General features: G+C 52.4%; 1 protein-coding gene across 1 annotated transcript; it reads left to right on the forward strand.

The window, feature by feature from the left end:
- The first annotated feature begins 3,078 nt into the window (after positions 1-3,078).
- LOC309337729 (uncharacterized protein) lies at positions 3,079-17,990 on the forward strand. Its single transcript, XM_081854500.1, has 6 exons — positions 3,079-3,272; positions 3,544-3,592; positions 4,188-4,236; positions 5,849-5,950; positions 6,846-7,342; positions 14,125-17,990. The coding sequence occupies exons 1-6, from the start codon at positions 3,186-3,188 to the stop codon at positions 17,838-17,840; spliced, it is 4,500 nt and encodes a 1,499-aa protein (XP_081710626.1). The 5' UTR covers positions 3,079-3,185; the 3' UTR covers positions 17,841-17,990.
- The last annotated feature ends 329 nt before the right edge of the window (positions 17,991-18,319 follow it).

The raw sequence follows: 18,319 nt of genomic DNA on the forward strand, positions 1-18,319 counted from the left end.
TTGGTAAAGTGTGAGTACAACTTCATAGATGAATGAAGATGGCATTATACTGGGAGGAACCAGCTGCCCAAAAAGTGTATATTGGCAAAATTGTTTATAATGGGAAAAATTTGCCCTGAAACGAATAGATGTGAGCACTTAAAAAAAAACCCTGATGTGGGAATGTGGAGAACTGATCTTATGCCTGGTAAAATGAGAAGCTGGGAGAGTCTAAAATTGGCAAATTTGCTCCTCAATAACCCTGCAGAGCCTTCAGTGCACGGGCAAAAGGCTCAGATACTTGATGAGAGGGCAGAGTGCTCAGGCCACTGCCATGTATTTCTATATTATTTCATCTGTATGTATGTGTGCTTCACCTCTTCCTCCCCATTCTTACCCTCACAACAACCCTATGAATTAGGCTAAGCTGCATGACATTGGCTGGCCCAAGGTCCCCTAGTGAGCTTCACAGCTTGAGGGGGATTTGAACCCTCATCTCCCAGGTCCTAAATCCCACACTCTAACCACTTGTTGTTTAGTCGTTTAGTCGTGACCCCATGGACTAGAGCATGCCAGGCCCTCCTGTCTTCCACTGCCTCCCGCAGTTTGGTCAAACTCATGCTGATAGCTTCAAGAACACTGTCCCACCATCTCGTCCTCTGCCGTCCCCTTCTCCTTGTGCCCTCCATCTTTCCCAACATCAGGGTCTTTTCCAGGGAGTCTTCTCTTCTCATGAGGTGACCAAAGTCTTGGAGCCTCAGCTTCAGGATCTGTCCTTCCCGTGAGCACTCAGGGCTGATTTCCTCCAGAATGGATCAGTTTGATCTTCTTGCAATCCATGGGACTCTACAGAGCCTCCTCCAGCACCAGAATTCAAAAGCATCAATTCTTTGGCGATCAGCCTTCTTTATGGTCCAGCTCTCATTTCCATACATCACTACTGGGAAAACCATAGCTTTCACTATATGGGCCTTTGTTAGCAAGGTGATGTCTCTGCTTTCTGCTTTTTAAGATGCTGACTCTAACTCCAGTATCCCAGCCAAGAAAACTCCATGGACAAAGACAACTCTAATCATTACACCACACCAGATATCACTGCACGTGCATTCCAGGCAAGGGACAGGGAGAAGAGTGCCCCTCTCTGTGTGTTCTGCTTTCCTGCCACTCACCAATAGGGAGACCTCCCCCTCCGTAGGCCCACCATGGCTGAGGGGCAGGCAAGGGGAAGGAACTGGGAGGAGAGAGAAGTCCCATTTAGCCTAGTAACCCTCCTCCTCTCAAGGCAGAGATTGGCATGCACACCCCCTCTTTCTCCTCCTGGAAGGAGAGCGGTACCTTCAAACGGTTTAGGATGCCTCTGGTTCTAACATGCAGGATACTTCCAGCTCTGCCATGCCATGATTCACACAAACCACCATACATTTAGCACCCATGAAAAGTGGCCCTATGCATTTGCCAGTGTGGGAGTGTAGGGCTCCTAATTGTTTGTTGTTGGGGGAGATCCTGGGTCATTTTGGACTTCCCCGTGTGTGGAAGAACACTGTCCACATTCCTCCAGCAGCCAGGCTCTTCTCATATCCTTACATTGTTCCCTTTAGTAAAAGTCAAGTAAAGACCCCCGGACGGTTAAGTCTAGTCAAAGGTGACTATGGGGTGTGGCGCTCACCTCAATTTTCAGACCAAGAGAGCCAGCATTTGTCCACATTATCATGTGGCCAGCAGGACTAAGCTGCTACCGGTGCACGGAGTACCGTGACGAGTGCCAGAGCGCACCGAAATGCCGTTCACCTTCCTGCCACAGTGGTACCTATTTATCTACTTGGACTGGTATGCTTTCAAATTGCTAGGTTGGCAGGAGCTGGGACAGAGCAATGGGAGCTCACTCCATCTTACTTCAGTGCAGGCAGGAGTTGGGGGCAAGCTAACTTAGGGGGGATGGAACATGCCCTGTTCTCCAACACCTCATTGGCACTGCCTATTCTTGAAAATCTTTAACAACAACAAAAGTAAGGCGCTGCCCAGCAACCCCCAGCATCTGAGCAGATAAACCAAGCCTTATGAGGAACAGTTGAAGGAGCTGTGAATGTTTAGCCTGGAAAAGAGGAAACTGAGGGGAGATACAATAGCCATCTTCAAATATCTCAAGGGCAGTCACATGGAAAAGGGTACAGGCTTGTTTTCTCCTGCTCTGGAGGGTAACCAATGGCTTCAAGTTAGAAGAAAGAACATTCTGACTAAACATACAGAAAAACGTTCTGATAGCAAGAGCTGTTTGACAGTGGAACGGTCTCTGTTATGTATTGAAGTTCTCACCCTGGCCACCAGGGGTATTGTGTATACAGTGGTACCTCAGGTTACATATGCTTCAGGTTACATACGCTTCAGGTTACAGACTCCTCTAACCCAGAAATAGTACCTCGGGTTAAGATCTTTGCTTCAGGATGAGAACAGAAATCGTGCTCCGGCACCGCAGCAGGAGGCCCCATTAGCTAAAGTGGTGCTTCAGGTTAAGAACAGTTTCAGGTTATGAACGGACCTTCAGAACGAATTAAGTACTTAACCCTAGGTACCACTGTATAGTTTTCACTCAGGTCCACGTCAGTTAATTTAGGCGGGGAACCCTGGGTTGTTGTTGTTACAATGTTGACAGCTGACTGCCTATAAAAGCAGGCCGGCTGAGCTGTTCAGTTCAGTTCAGTTCCAGCTTGCTTATAAAGAACTACTTGGAGAAATCTCTGTGTCGTCTGCTATGTCCACCCACTACTTAATAGTCTCCCTTGGGTGGTGGTAGACTCTCCTTCCTTGGAAGTTTTTAAGCAGAGGTTGGAAGGCCATCTGTCAGGGATGCTTTAGCTGAGATTGCATTGCAGGGGGTTGAAATTGATGACTCTAGTGGTCCATTCCGACTATAGAGTTCTATGATTCTGTGTTGCCCGAGGAAGGTGCCTTCCCTCTGTCTAAAGATAGGGCCAGCCCTGTGTGGCTGCCCCACACGTTCCCATGCTCAGAGCAGGCAGGAGGCTGCTCCAGGCTCATTGTGATGTCTGGCCAGTGTTCACAGAGCACCCGTCATCACCACCACTCTGGTCCAAGGAGATGGTGGGCCTTTGTGATGTGGGCGTGACTCCAAGAAGGGGTGGCCTGGCTGGGCCCAGGAAGTACTCTTGCTCTCCAGGTCAGCAGGCAGTTTTTTCTTCCCACCGGAAATGAGCTGGTGTCACTGGGCCTTCGAGCTGATACAGCTCTTGATCTTCATCACTCTCTGGGTCTTCTGGGTGGCTGCGGCCTTGTGGGTAAGAGACTCTCCTCAGCGGAGGATCACAGAGGAGCCTCCCAGCCTGACTTCAGGGTCCCTGTAGAGCAGCCTTTCTCAAGGTTTACTGAGGGCTTGTGTGTGGCATGCAGGGGTGGAGTCTGGGAGCTAAAGGGTGTGGCTTAGCATATCAGTGGCGGGGCCTGCTGGCACTGGGTGAGATCTCAGATGTACAGAAAAGGTTACAATTTACTTAAGCTTTGTCCCTTCACCTACCCAATGCTGTCTCCTTTTTACCTCTTGTGCAACAGGCTTGTAGCCCCAGGACCAGGTGGCTAAAGCTTCATGAGACATGGATTGGTGAGCAGTCAGTCTATTCCTTTAGTCTCTTTGGGGAAGGTAGCATAGCTGTCAACTTACAGATTTGAAAAAAAGGGATCAGCAGCCAAAATAAGGGATTTTCCAGGCACAGGTATGTTCAACTTCTAAGCCCCTCCAAGCCAAAGGCCGAAAGCCCAGCTAGCAGCCAAACGAAGCCTCAAACAGTGGTTCCCACAGCGCAGCAACCCAGCAAAGGGGATACAGCAAGGAAAACCACCGTCACTTTTCCGCTGGGAAGTGCTGAGCAAAGGCGAGTCCCCAGGAAACGGGCCGACTTGATTGGCACAAAGTATGCAAGCTCCACCCCCCAGTCGTTCTTAGACTCCTTATTGGGTGTGCAACGCAGCCAAGCAACACAGTTGGAGCCTCCCTCCTCCCTGGCTGGCAGGGAGGGAGGGAGAGGAGCTGCTTCCTTTGAAACCCAGGAAATTTAAGGGACATCATCAACAAGGGACAGCAGCAGGACACGGTGCTGGGATAAGGGAGTTTCCCACCAAATAAGGGACGGTTGACAGCTATGGAAGGTAGGCTTGGATTGTTGGCCTTCACAAGCCTCTCTGTCTCTTGCTTTCAGCCTGCCACGGATTCTTTCAGAAAGAAAGCAAAGCAAGCAGCACAAAGAAGTAAGTGGTAGCCAGTTTCCCGTTCATCCACTGCCACTGACAGAACCAGTAGTACCCTCCTTGCTGCCCCAAACCATTAGGCCCCACCCCATGATCCACCATATTTGGAGAAGAGGCGAATGTCCTGTAGCTGTGAAACACTTTCCTTTGTGTATTTAATTTTTATTTACTTATTTCTCCAGAGACTCTCCAAAATACATTATGAAAACCTGTATTTCTGTAAATACACAACTTATAATATTATACATCTGTAAAACACATTCCGATTAAGCGATCCACAAGTTAGCATAAACCATTGGAACTGGTCTTTGGGATTCCTGGAAAATTAGTAAATGAAATGAAGAACCGCTGTTCTTCCACAAATATGTATTTGTACTTTGTTCCTCTTGTCAGTCTTAATTTGTGAATCAACTTTTTTGCGAGGGCGATGTGCCAAGCACTCAAATTTACACCATTTAAATCCTTCCAGAATGTGACTATAACCATGCTGACAGCCACTAGGAGAAATCCAGTCCAGCTTCTCATTTAAATGCAGTGGTACCTCGGGTTAAGAACTTAATTCATTTTGGAGGTCTGTTCTTAACCTGAAACTGTTCTTAACCTGAAGCACCACTTTAGCTAATAGAGCCCCCTGCTGCCACTGCACCCCTGCTGCATGATTTCTGTTCTCATCCTGAAGCAAATTTCTTACCCCGAGGTAATATTTCTGGGTTAGCGGAGTCTGTAACCTGAAGCATATGTTACCCGAGGTACCACTGTATAAATTTAGTAGCGCAAGCTCTGGAGACTTCCTGACATGCTGATGGGTAATTTTACTTATTTCATTTAACACTTGTCCTCAAAAAATTGTCACTTTGGAGCATGTCCACCACAAGTGCCTATAGTTTCCTGCAACTTACTCTAAGATTCACCCCTGACTTCCATTTGAAGTTCATTTCCTGCATATGCTTTTTTTTTTAATCTACTGCAAATCACCCAGAAAGCTCCCTTCTGAGTGTCCTTGCTCTATAGCAGTGGTTCCCAACCTGTGGGTCCCCAGATGTTGTTGGACTACAACTCCCATCATTCCTAGCCAACATGACCAGTGGTCAGGGATGATGGGAGTTGTAGTCCAGCAACATCTGGGGACCCACAGGTTGAGCACCACTGCCCTATAGGATACTGAGGAGAACAGATTGTCCTTCGATCCACCCCTATGGTTAGCCTTCATGCCTTTGTGTGCTGTGCAGGGAAGCTTCATTATCATCTCAATGGCTACTGACCTGATGGGCATGTCCTAACTTCACTGCCGGAGGCAACATGCTTCTGAACACCAGCTGCTGGAAACCACAGGAAGGGAGAGTGCTCTTGTACTCAGGTCCTTTTGGTGGACTTCCCACAGACATCTGGTTGGCTGCTGTGAGAACAGGATGCTGGACTAGATGGTCTACTGGCCTGATCCGGCAAGGCTCTTCTTATGATCTTGCATCAACACCAAATTAAAAGGATGTCCAATCTGTTTCTGGGGTCCTGGCATTCCAGCCTGGCCATGCTCAGTTCCCATCAAAACCTGAACTGGCTACCAGGTAGATCTTCCAAAGAATCCTTAGCCAGCCTGTCTCCTTCCCACCAGGCTTCCAGAGCCAACTGAGATCCTGACCTTGGAGTGCAGACTGAGCTCTACAGAGGTGAACATCCCACCCCAACCGAAGGAGCTGGAGATGGATCTGGACTCGTAAGTCAGTGGACAGTGGAGAAGGGGGGAGAGAGAGGGAGAGAAACAAGGTCTGGGGTTCAAAATAGGTATGATGTGGGGCAATCCATGGCTCAAACTTCCAACTAGGAATTTGGAAAGGAGGAGAAATTGCTGCATATTAATGTGACCTTGCCTAATTTGCACCTCCTCAACCAATAGGCAAACCAAAGCATGCCAGTCATAGAACACTAGAGTTGGAAGGGACTTCAAGGGTCATCTAGTCCAACCCCCTGCAATGCAGAAATTATAGCTAAAGGATCCCTAGCTGATGATCATCCATCCTCTGTTTAAAAACCTCCAATGAAGGAGAGTCCATCACCTTCTGAGTCTTCTCCACTGTCAAACACCTCTTGCCATCGGATTGGTCTTCTTGGTGTTTAGTGGGAATCTCCTTCTTTGAAGTTTGAATCATGTTCCACCTTCCATGTGACAGCCATCCAAATACTTGCTATTTCTAATAAATACGTTTCTAACATACGCATTGTTGTTTGTGCTTTTGGCTAACATACATATTTTTGCAAGCAATTTCCCCTGGTATAATGCATTTCTGCAATGTTATTTTCCCCTATTTTGTGCAATATTCATGCACATTTTCTCCTTAATATATGTATTTTTGTACACATTCTTTCGTTGGAGAACTGCAAAGCAACGCCCAGAAGGAGTTGCTCCTCTCTCTTTTATTTACTGCAGAGGTGAGGAAAGTGTGGCCCTCCAGTTACTGAACTACACATCCCATCAGCTCCAGCAAGCATGGCGAATGGCCAATGATTATGGGACTTGTCTGTGTGTACCAAAAGTTCCCCACATGCCTGATTTGCTGTATTCCACAGAGCCATAATTCTCATATCCGTTTGTGTGTGTTTCTGCCCATTAGAGTCCTGTCTAGTCTCTCCAGCACCTCCTTGGGCTCCCTCACGTCCATCAGCAGCAATTGGTCTTTGTCCTCATCAAGCGATGATGTAATAAGCCTCCCAGACACGCCCCTCACCTCCTCACCATCCGCCCCAGAGGAAGATGGCCGGTACTCACCACTGCTTCACAGACCCTGTGGAGCTGGCCTCGAGGAACTCCACAGAGACCCCACGTCCCACCAGCCTGTTCAGTTCAACATCTGCCGGAAGGTGCTTCAGGAGTTGTGGGGAGAGCCCACGCCCAACTGGGAGTCCCTGAACGAACTGATCCCTGGTGCACCAAACCTCCAGCAAGCATCTGAGGTCACCAGCGAAACTGACTTTGACAGCATCTCCAGCAGAAGGAGCAGAGAGGAAGCTTTGAGCAAGTGGGAGAGATATCAGCCTCTGAGCGATCAGGAAGAAGTTCAGCGCACCAGCTCCTGGGAAATGTTCGCCGTTGTGCCCAGGCCCTCAAGCTGTGAGTAACAGGCTCCATTCTCACCCCCGTTTTCACTAAATACACTGGAACCTTGGGTTGCGAACGTGATCCGTGTGGGAGGCACATTCGCAACCCTCAGTGCCGCGTCTGCGCACGCACGGATTGCAATTTGGCACTTCTGCACATGCGTAAAGCGCAGTTTAGCACTCTTGCGCATGTGCAAGCGCCGAAACCCAGAAGTAACCCATTCCGGTACTTCCAGGTTCAGTGCGGTGCACAACCTGAAAACACGTAACCTGAAGCATCTGTAACCCGAGGTACCACTATACTCTTTTGCACATCAGGGAGGAAGGTTGTGGATCTTCCAAGCATCTCTGCCTTCTACACACATGGAACATTCCTGGACAGGGGAACAGGCCATGTTGTAAGCTCTCCCCCTCCCCCCCCGTCATTCTAAGAGAAAACTGCTTCCCAAAGGAGTGAGACTTGAACCCAGAACCCTCTGGCCTGAGTCACAAGTTGCTGCTGTCGATGATGGTGGTGACAATTGCACTTGTTCATTGCTCACTACATAAAATGTCTCAAAGCAATTGCACAATTCAAAACCCATACAAATACAAAAGTTTAAATGAAACATCAAACAAGGTTATTTTCTGATACTGCTTATTTGGGGCACAGCGAGTGATGACCATAGAGACAAATTTGCACATGCCAAGTTATTTATTTGTTATGTACTGAGTTGAATAGGATCCAAACTGCAGCAGTCTGATTGGTCCTAGAACAATAGGCTCCAAAAGGCAGCAGTCTGATTGGTCCTAGAACAATAGGATTCAGAATGCAGCAGTCTGATTGGTCCTAGAACAATGCAGCAGTATGATTGGTTAGCAGGAACCACCCAATCATGCTCCAGATAGAAGTGAATCCACAACCTGATTGGCCTACAGTAGAATCCTGGAATTAGCCAATCATGTGCAGCCCATTGTGTAAATAATGTATATAAAGCAGATACTTTGAGGGGACATTCATTCATTCCTCCTCACCACTATGAGCTGAATAAAGAGCATGAAATCACTTTGCGACTCTGAGTATATTTCACTGGCGACGAAGGTGGGATCCCGCTGAGCTGACTGCCACACACAGCACCGCAGCACCGCCACCTGCCGCACCGCTGCCTCGCACCGTGTATCCAGGCTTCAGCTCCGGGACACAAGGAACTCAGAATGGCAACTGACAGCAGCTTCTCGCCATTCAACCCAGCATCTGGAGACTGGGAAGCGTACGCCTCCCGTTTCACCTTCCTCCTAGAAGCCAAAGGGGTCACCGATGAAGAAGACGCCAAGAAGAGGGCAATATTCTTCAGCGTCTGCGGAGAGGAGACATTTGAAATCGCCCGGGCTCTCCTTGCGCCTGAAGACGTCGCTACTGTTCCATACAAAACAATAATGGAACAGCTGAAGGGGCACTTTTCGCCACAGCCCTCAGTGGTGGCTCGTCGAAATGCCTTCTATGCAAAGCGGCAAGCCCCTGGGGAAACCATAACTGGGTTTGTGACCTCTCTCCGCCAAGCTGCCCGGTTCTGCAACTTCTCAGAGCTGGAGAACATGCTTCGTGACCGCCTCGTCGGTGGCCTGAAGGATGAGAAGCTGCAACGACGCCTCTACGCTAAGAAGAACCTAACGTTCCAGGTCGCTCTGGAGGAGGCCCTGGCAACGGAAGCTGCTGAGAGGTCGATGCAAGAGGCACGGCTGAGCCAGCCGTCCCAACCGAGGGTCCACCACGAAGACCTCACCAACGACTCGGGATCCGACAGGGAGGAGGTGCACCGAGTACAGCAGCGCACTCAAGCAGCCCACATACCACAGCTGCCTCGACGAGAAGGAGGGAACTGCGCAAGCTGTGGAGAAAGTCACGAGAGGAGGACCTGCCGTTTCCGCAACGCAGAGTGCAGGCAGTGCAGAAAATTGGGACACATCGCCCGGGTGTGTCGGGCTCGGCCCACCCGAAGTCAGGCATCAGATGACCAATCCAAGAGCCCCAGGTCCCGGGGCCCAACGCACCAAGGCAACTCGACGGAGCTCACAGACTTCCAGGTATACCAGTTGCCCCACCCCAACGTAGAGAAAATTTATGTAGAGGTACAGATAGAGGGGGCCCCATGCCGCATGGAGCTTGACACGGGTTCAACTCTATCCATAATCTCGGCAAGGACCTTAAGGAAACTGTGTCCTACTGGGGGTCCCAAACTCAGGCCGGCCCCATTCACCCTCCGGGACTTCCAGAAACGTAAGGTCCCCACAATGGGGGTGGGGACCTTCAGGGTGCAATACCGAGGGCGGACGCGGCAACTGGACTTGCTTGTGGTCAAGGGCCCCTACATTAGCTTACTGGGGTTGGCATGGTTTGGACCACTGGGACTAGCCATCACCGGGGTGAACCACATGAGCTTACAAGTGGACGTGGACGCCATATGCAAGGAGTTTCCGGGGGTTTTCGATGGGAAATTGGGACAGTATACGGGCCCCCCCATTGCTCTACAGCTTGACCCCGCAGTACGACCAGTCAGGCTCAAGGCCCGCCGGGTCCCATTCGCCCTGAAACCCCGTATAGACGAGGAATTGGACCGACTCGTGGAGCAAGGAGTGCTGGAGCCGGTGCCTAATGCCCCCTGGGAAACCCCAATCGTCACACCCGTCAAGCCTAATGGTTCGGTCCGCATCTGCGCAGACTACAAATGTACCATAAACAAGGCCCTCATGGCCCATGCATACCCAGTGCCAGTGGTCAGCCATGTCCTTGCCACCCTGGCTGGGTCGAAAATTTTTGGCAAGCTGGACTTGGCCCAAGCATATCAACAGCTGCCAGTAGATGAGGCCACAGCAGAGGCACAGACGATTGTGACGCACAGAGGAGCGTTCAGGGTAAAGCGGCTGCAATTCGGGGTCAGCGTGGCACCAGGCATATTCCAGAATCTAATGGACTCTCTCCTTAAAGGGATTCCTGGTGTCACCCCCTTCTTTGATGATGTGTTGATTGCCGGGCCCACACCAGAGGAGTTTGAGGACCGCCTCCGCACTGTTCTGCACCGTTTCCAGATGGCGGGTCTCAAGGTGAAGCGGGAAAAATGTCTACTAGGAGTGCCTCAAGTGGACTTTCTGGGATTTATGGTGGATGCAGAAGGGGTTCACCCGACTGGGGACAAGGTACGGGCCATTTGTGATGCCCCAGCGCCCAAGAACAAGACTGAACTTCAGGCCTTCTTGGGATTATTGAACTTTTACCATTCCTTCCTTCCCCACAAGGCGGCGGTAGCGGAGCCCCTACACAGACTCCTGGACAAGCGGGCCCCTTGGGTGTGGGGCCAGCACCAGGAGGCCGCATTCCAGGCAGTCAAGGACTTGCTTGTCTCAAACTCGGTCTTGGCACACTTCGACGAGAGGCTGCCGGTGGTGCTAGCATGCGACGCCTCGCCCTATGGCATCGGCGCTGTCCTGGGACACCAACTCCCGGATGGAAGAGAGGTACCGGTAGCATACTTTTCCCAGACACTCAACGAAACCGAGCGGAACTACTCGCAAATCGACAAGGAGGGTCTGGCAATCGTGAAGGGAGTAAAAAAATTCCATGATTTCTTGTACGGGCGGCCCTTCACCGTGGTGACTGACCACAAGCCGTTGCTTGGCTTGTTTGCCCCCGAAAAGCAGACCCCCCAAGTGCTGTCTCCTCGCGTCCTCAGGTGGTCAATTTTCCTTGCCAGCTACCAGTATGCACTGATTCACCGCCCTGGAAAGGCGATGGGCCATGCAGACGCCCTCAGCAGGCTACCACTACCGGAAACAGGCCCCGACCCAGCACCTGCACAAGAGGTTATGAGCCTGGAGCTGCTTCCTGACCGCCCCATTCAGGCACAAGAAGTTGCACACCATTCCAAGAAAGATAGGGTCATCTCCCGGGTCCTGGACTGGGTGTGGAGGGGATGGCCCAGCCGCAGCCCCGGGCCAGAATTCGCCGGCTACACAACCCGCAAACATGAACTGTCAGCCCACAAGGGGTGCCTGTTATGGGGAAGCAGGGTCGTTGTTCCCCAGCCCCTCCGCAAAAGGGTCCTCACAGCCCTACACGAGACACACCCAGGGTGTGTGTGAAGGCCCTTGCCAGGAGTTATGTGTGGTGGCCGGGGATCGACGGAGAGATAGAGGCCTGGGTCAAACACTGCCAGGCCTGCCAGGAATCCCGCCCAGATCCCCCAAGGGCCCCAGTCCAGTCCTGGGAGTCCGCCCGAGCACCATGGTCACGCCTGCATGTGGACTTCGCTGGCCCCTTTCAGGGGAAAACATTCTTCATAGTGGTGGACTCCTACACCAAATGGCTGGAAGTCGCACTGGTACCGTCCACTTCTACGTCCGCAGCCATCCGGGTACTACGCAGGCTGTTTGCAACCCACGGGCTCCCTGACACTCTCGTCTCAGACAACGGGACTGCATTTACATCAGGAGAATTTCAAACCTTCACAGTGCAGAACGCCATCTGCCACATCCGTTCGGCGCCATTCCACCCTGCCACCAATGGCCAAGCAGAACGCATGGTGCGGACCACCAAGGACACCCTTCGCCGCATGACGCAAGGGGATTGGGAGTACCGCCTTGCCACATTCCTTCTAGCACAGCACAGCACCCCCAGCTCAACGACTGGCCGGAGCCCCGCTGAACTACTAATGGGTCGGCGCCTTGCAATCAGATTGGACCGCCTTCACCCCGATAGAGCTCAGGATGAGGTAGTGGTGGGGGAAGGCAGGAACCCCCGGACCTTCGAGGCCCAGGACCCAGTGTACGCAAAGAATTTTGGGGCAGGCCCTGCATGGGTACCTGCCACAGTCACCAGGGTCACGGGCCCCGTGTCGTACGAGGTGCTAACAGATGGGGGGCAATGCTGGCGCCGCCACTGCGACCAGATACGGCGACGATTCCCGGGAGAAAACCAGGAGGAGGAGGACAGGTCAGAGGAGTCCCAAGGGAACAGTGGGGCAGTGAGGCCCATAGAGCAGCAGGGGCAAGCAGGAGAGGCAGAATCAGTAAATACAGAGAGGACCCGCGAGGCCGAAAGGACACCGGAACCAGAACCACGACTGAGCGAGCCGGTTGCGCCAGACCAAACAGCCCCATCCTTGGAACACGAGCCAGAACCTGAACCCCGGACCAGGGAACACCCCAGGCCGCAACGCACACGTAGGCCACCGGCGTACCTTGAGGACTATGAATGCGACCTTCCGGGCAGGACTGGAACTTAGAGGGGAGGGGTGTTATGTACTGAGTTGAATAGGATCCAAACTGCAGCAGTCTGATTGGTCCTAGAACAATAGGCTCCAAAAGGCAGCAGTCTGATTGGTCCTAGAACAATAGGATTCAGAATGCAGCAGTCTGATTGGTCCTAGAACAATGCAGCAGTATGATTGGTTAGCAGGAACCACCCAATCATGCTCCAGATAGAAGTGAATCCACAACCTGATTGGCCTACAGTAGAATCCTGGAATTAGCCAATCATGTGCAGCCCATTGTGTAAATAATGTATATAAAGCAGATACTTTGAGGGGACATTCATTCATTCCTCCTCACCACTATGAGCTGAATAAAGAGCATGAAATCACTTTGCGACTCTGAGTATATTTCATTATTCATCTCCATTTGTGAATCACTTCCCATGAAGCAACTCAAAGCAATGTAAAAGGTACCTTCTGGTTGTAAATATGTTGTTTCCCCACAGATTCTACTCCAAATCAGTTCTATTTGCTTTCCATTGTCTCCATTCATTACCCCCCCAAAAAAAAACATATACAAGCCGACACAAATAAATGTGTTACCCCAAATTAAATCTTACCCAGTAAACACAGATGACTGCCCCCACAATTCAATTTCCCCCAAAACCATTACCCACCTTGGGGCATGAGGGGGGGGAGAGATTTGGGTTGGTACCCCATAGTTCTCCTCCATAGGGTCAGTGGGGAGAGGCAACAAGGTTTGTCTGCCTTCCCATCACCTCTGTCACTGCAACCAACCAGGAGGAAGAGATGTGAGACAATGACTGCTCCCTGCATCAAATAGGGGGGCGCCTTTTGTGCGGTCGTTTGCAGCCCCCCCCCCCCGATCCCATGCGGCTCCTGGCAGTACAGCCTGGGTTCACCCTCCCCCCAGGCTGGAGGTTGTCCAGAACTACCTCTGCCAGTTACCCAATCCCAGCTGGGGAGGCGTTGCCAGGAGAGAGTTGGCCAGGTAAGGGGAGGGATTGCCCTGCCCACACAATAGTGGGCAGAACTTACCTGGGAGTTCTCAGTCCACTTGGGTGTCACCCGTGGTTGGGGGGTCTCTGCCTGTCCGCACAATGAGGAGGTTGGTGAAGTGTTAATGCACCAGCAGAGTCAAACCAGCACCCCTGCTGGTGTGCTTTCATCACTCTGCCTTCTCTGCTGCCTCCTTCCTTCCCTTCTTCCTGGTGACACTTGTGACAGGGGGTCAGGTAAACCACTACACCCCTCCTCAACAACTTCTACTGAAATGCTCTAACACAGCCTTTTTCAACCTGTGGGTGCCCAGATATTGTTGAACTACAACTCCCATCACCCCTACCTAGCAAGGCCAGAGCTCAGGGATGATGGGAGTTCTAGTCCAACAACATCTGGGCACCCACAGATTGAGAATCGCTGCTCTAACAGGTTAGGATTACCCTGGCCCCTGAATCCTCACCTTGACAATCTATCTGAGATGCGACATTCTGGAGAAAGAACTGGTCCGTTTCTGAGTACTTCCGCTTCTCTCTCTCCTCTCTCTCAGGTCCAAACTGCAACCCCCAAACTTCCCGAGTGTCTTCTGGTCAACCTTTGGCTCTGCCCACATCCGACGGCATCCAGGACAGGGTCTCACCTTCAGGGAACACCAAACCAGCTCATGTGAAAGCCACGGCCCAGCTTTTGGAGGAGATGATGTCGGAGGGAGCAGTTTCCTGGGAGGAGAGGCCTGCCTTGCCCAAACACCCTTCCCAAATGGGTCAGCTTCGTCACCGTAGATCCTGCACAGCACTTGGGTCGGATGCCACCCAGCGCTTGGACTTCAATGTGAAGAAGAAGCAGATCCCAGAGCTCTGGGGGGAGCCCACCCTCTCAACTAAGTCCCTGGCCAAACTGACGTGCCAGGCTCCCTCCTCCCCTTCCCCAGCCCACTCCTCAAACCCCCCACAGAGGGCTGGGGAGAGAAGCAGGCAATCTGGGCCAATGAGCATCAATCAAACTAGTGTGAAAACTAGGGCCCAGCTTCTGGAGGCAATAATGCTAAGGGGAGGAACATCTTGGAAGGAGAGGCCTGCCTTGCCCAAACCTCATTCCCACAAGACCCACCAAGCTCCCCGTGGTCCCTGCACAGCCATCAGCCCAGACACTGCTCAGCACTTGGAGTTCAACATGAAGAAGAAACAGATGCACAATCTCTGGGGAGAGCCCACTCCTTTGACTCACGCCCTGGCCTGCCAGATCACCCACTCCCCATCACCTGCACACTCCTGTAGCCCCCCACAGAGGGTTGAGGAGGAGGAGGAAGAGGAGGAAGAGCTGTCTGAGTCAGCCAGGGCCCCCTCAAGGGGGCTTGCATCCCAAACTGTGAGGGGGTGTTCCCCCCAGCCCATTCCCTTTACATTCTCCCAAAAGGGGAGCGCTGTCCAGGTGGCACCCAAGAAAAGAGCAGAGGATGGAAATGAATTCAGGGTGGCGAAAAGGGTCACCCTGCCTCCCACAAGACCAGGCTTTTCAGAGAGTTCTCTAAGGAGCAGGTTTGTAAGCAGAGGTAGAACTAGGCGCCCCAGGAGCAGCCACCTCACCAGCCAAAGGAGTCCAGGGATCCTTGGTGCCCCAGAGAAGAAAGTGAAGGCTTCAGGCATGATGGGTCGAGCTGAGAGCCTTGAAAGTAAGGAAGCCCAAAGCTGTCAAACTGGGACAGAGAGTCAGAGGCAGCCCTCCAAGAGCATCAGGAAGGTGAAGGCCATTTCACACCAAGGTGCATCCCATCTAAAAGACCACGGAATCTCTCCCAAGGAACCTGTGCCCGTAGCAAAGCCTGGCAGTGCCCAGCTGGCACTTGGAGTCACGCTCCCTTTGCACCCAAGACAAGATGCCTTGCAACAGTTAGAAATCAGGAGGGCAGAGAAAATGATGGTCCCCGCACAGGAATCTGCACCTCAAGCTTCAAGGGCACCCCATTCTTCTTCCAAGAAGGAAATCGAGTTGTCAGAAAAAATGAAGGCCCCTGTGCGAGAATCTGTACCCCAACCCTCGATAGAGGAAGGTGCACAACCTGCACCTCACTTTTCCTCCAAGAAGGAAATCCAGCTGTCAGAGCAAATGGAGGCCCCCATGCAAGAATTCACACCCCACACCTCAATGGAGTGCCACCAACCGCCACCCCTCCCTTTCTCCAGTTCTGTCCAATACACACTAGAAAGCAGTGCAGGCAGAGGCAGAGAGGGGAAGAGTCTTGTTCAAAAGGCAGAAGACAGTCCCTGCTCTGCAAGGACTGACACTCCTATGGGCCATGTAAGAAAGAGCCTTGCAGCTGGGGGTGAGCCTCACAACCCCATAGATAACAGACTCATCAGCCATGGCAGCATCCTAGAGAACCAAAGCAAGGGTGCACCTTTCCATGGGATGGAGTCAGCTGAGAGTCCTTGGGAAGTAAGAAGCTGCCAAGCAGGAGGAGAAAACACCCTGGACGACATGCACAGGAGAAAGGACATGTCCCATGAAGATCCACCCCAACTGATGGGCCACACAGTGAGTTTGGAGGAGAACCTCCCCAAGGAACCTTTTGCTATAGCAAAGGCCAGCGCTCCTGGGCAGGTGCTGATTGCCACAGATCCTGGACAAGAATGCCAAGGTGCTTTGCAACAAGATGGAGAAGGAGGACCACCCGTGGCAAAGCCACTCTTGTCGTCTGAGAAGGGCAGCAGGACATTAGAGCAAACCAAGTCCTCCTCACAGAGACCTGCCCCGGAGGTCCCCTATGCGACACTCTCCATTTCCGAGGAGAGAGAAAGCACAGCCCGAGCCATGCTGAAGCCTGAAGCTAGGGAGGGGAGGGAATTTGGACCAGCTACCAAGTTACCGACCAGTCCACTGCCCACGAGCCAAGTGGCAGCTCCGAAAGCAGTGCTGCCGTTTCAAAGCAACAGCGGTGGGACGACTGTGGCCAAGCTGTCCCCAAGCACTCAGGCACTCCGTGAGCTGCCCTCCCGCCAGCAGCTAAGCCGCTCCATCCTTGCCTCCCTGAGTGTGGAGCAGACAGTGGAGGACCTGAGGCTCAGCCTGGCACAAGGCCTCGAGATGGGTCACGGGGAGCTGCGGGCAGAGTACCCGGTGTGCCGGCAGTGCGGGAGCTGCAGCACCATGTGCCCTCACCCCCGCACTCAGAAGGACCCGCTCCTGCACATCTTCCCGCGGCTGACGGTGCGCAACGGGAATGTGCTGATGGGCTTGGACTTCCACCTGAAGATCAACAAGATCCACGCCAGGAAGTGGGGTCTGCCGGAGACGGCAGGGGAGGGAAAGGCACAGGAGCAGCCCCCAGAGCGATGTGGTGGCAGCGGCGGTGGCAGCATCAAAGAGGGCATCCCAGCCAACCCGGGCCCCAGGGCCCCTTACAAGCTTTCTAGAGTGATGGTGCAGCATCTGCAAATGGGGACCCAAATTGAGGCCACCTCCTCCTCGGTCCAGGTGAGCCTTGGCAAGAAGCTGGCGGGCAAGGGCAAGTGCCTCCCACCACCCGGCTTGGAGCGCCAACTCCAGCAGGGGCCTCCGCAAGCAGGACACCATCCGGGCAGGGGCCCGAAGGAAGTACCCACGGCAGAGAAGCCCTCGAGGAACCCTGTGAAAAGGATGCTGCATGTCATCAAGCAGGCCTGGACCCGCATTCGAGGAAACAAGGAGAAACTGGTCCAGCCTCCCGAAAAGCGGGCTACAGCTGGCTCTCGTAGAAGACTGGGGACTCCGCCAGTCAAGGATTCTTCCCGGAAGCGCTCTACACGAGCCACTTCAGCAAACCCCAAAGCGTTGGGTTTTCTGGCTACCCAAGCGGCAACCACAGCAGCCGCCCCTCTGGGGCAGGCTCCCCCCATCTGCCGCGTGAAGCCTAGCAGCTCAGGAAACGTCAAGTGTTCTCCTCCTGTGCTGCCCCCAAGACCTTCCAGGCAACCTTCCTCCCAGTTTGGAGCTGCTCCTAAGAAGGGGGCAACCTCCAGGAAGCCCTCAGCCTATCCCGCCGCACCAGCCTTTGGGGCCCCCCAGAAATCAGGGCTCGTTGTCAACCAAAAACCCTCTTTAGTACCCCCAGTGAATGTGGGGGTGGCCCCGGCAAAGCAGGTCGTCCCTCCGGCATCCTTCAAGAGCACCGGGGAAACAGGAAAAGCCCGCCCCAAGAAGGAGTCTCCTGGGACCACCAGGAAAGCAGGGTGTCCCCTTCCCAAAAGGGCACCCACTAAGAAAGTGTGGTTCCTCGCCAGTAAATGAGCAGCTGTTCCTTTTCTCCCAACCTGCTAATGCTTTGCTGGAGCACCTTAAATGACTCATAGGGCCAACCTCCCTGGTGCAGATCAAGGAATACTTATATCACAAGGGGGCAGCATGTTCATATTTATAAAATAAATATGTTGCATTTGAGGCTCTGGAAAGGTATGTCTTACAAGTAGGGATGAGTGAATCTGTCCGTTTTTGGTTTCTTGTTTGTCCTACCTTAAGTTCAGCTCTTGACATTTGCACGTGAAAATTTGTCAAACTTTAATTGTGTTTTTTTCTCTCTGCAATTTTGCCCAATACATGCTTTATTTTAGTATTTCCTTCTAATACACTTTTGTATGTTATCTTCAGTCATACAGTGGTACCTCGGGTTAAGTACTTAATTCGTTCCGGAGGTCCGTTCTTAATCTGAAACTGTTCTTAACCTGAAGCACCACTTTAGCTAATGGGGCCTCCCGCAGCCGCTGCGCTGC

The sequence above is a fragment of the Podarcis erhardii genome (assembly GCF_964252035.2).
Source record: "Podarcis erhardii genome assembly, chromosome: 3".
NCBI classification, from domain to species: Eukaryota; Metazoa; Chordata; class Lepidosauria; order Squamata; family Lacertidae; genus Podarcis; species Podarcis erhardii.

Bases quoted from the DNA above. Each gene is read 5' to 3' on its own strand.
- LOC309337729 (XM_081854500.1), top strand. From the start codon at position 3,186: ATGAGCTGGTGTCACTGGGCCTTCGAGCTGATACAGCTCTTGATCTTC. The intron at 3,273-3,543 runs GTAAGAGACTCT...CTTGTGCAACAG, and splicing joins GGGTGGCTGCGGCCTTGTGG to GCTTGTAGCCCCAGGACCAG. The intron at 5,951-6,845 runs GTAAGTCAGTGG...TCTGCCCATTAG, and splicing joins CTGGAGATGGATCTGGACTC to AGTCCTGTCTAGTCTCTCCA.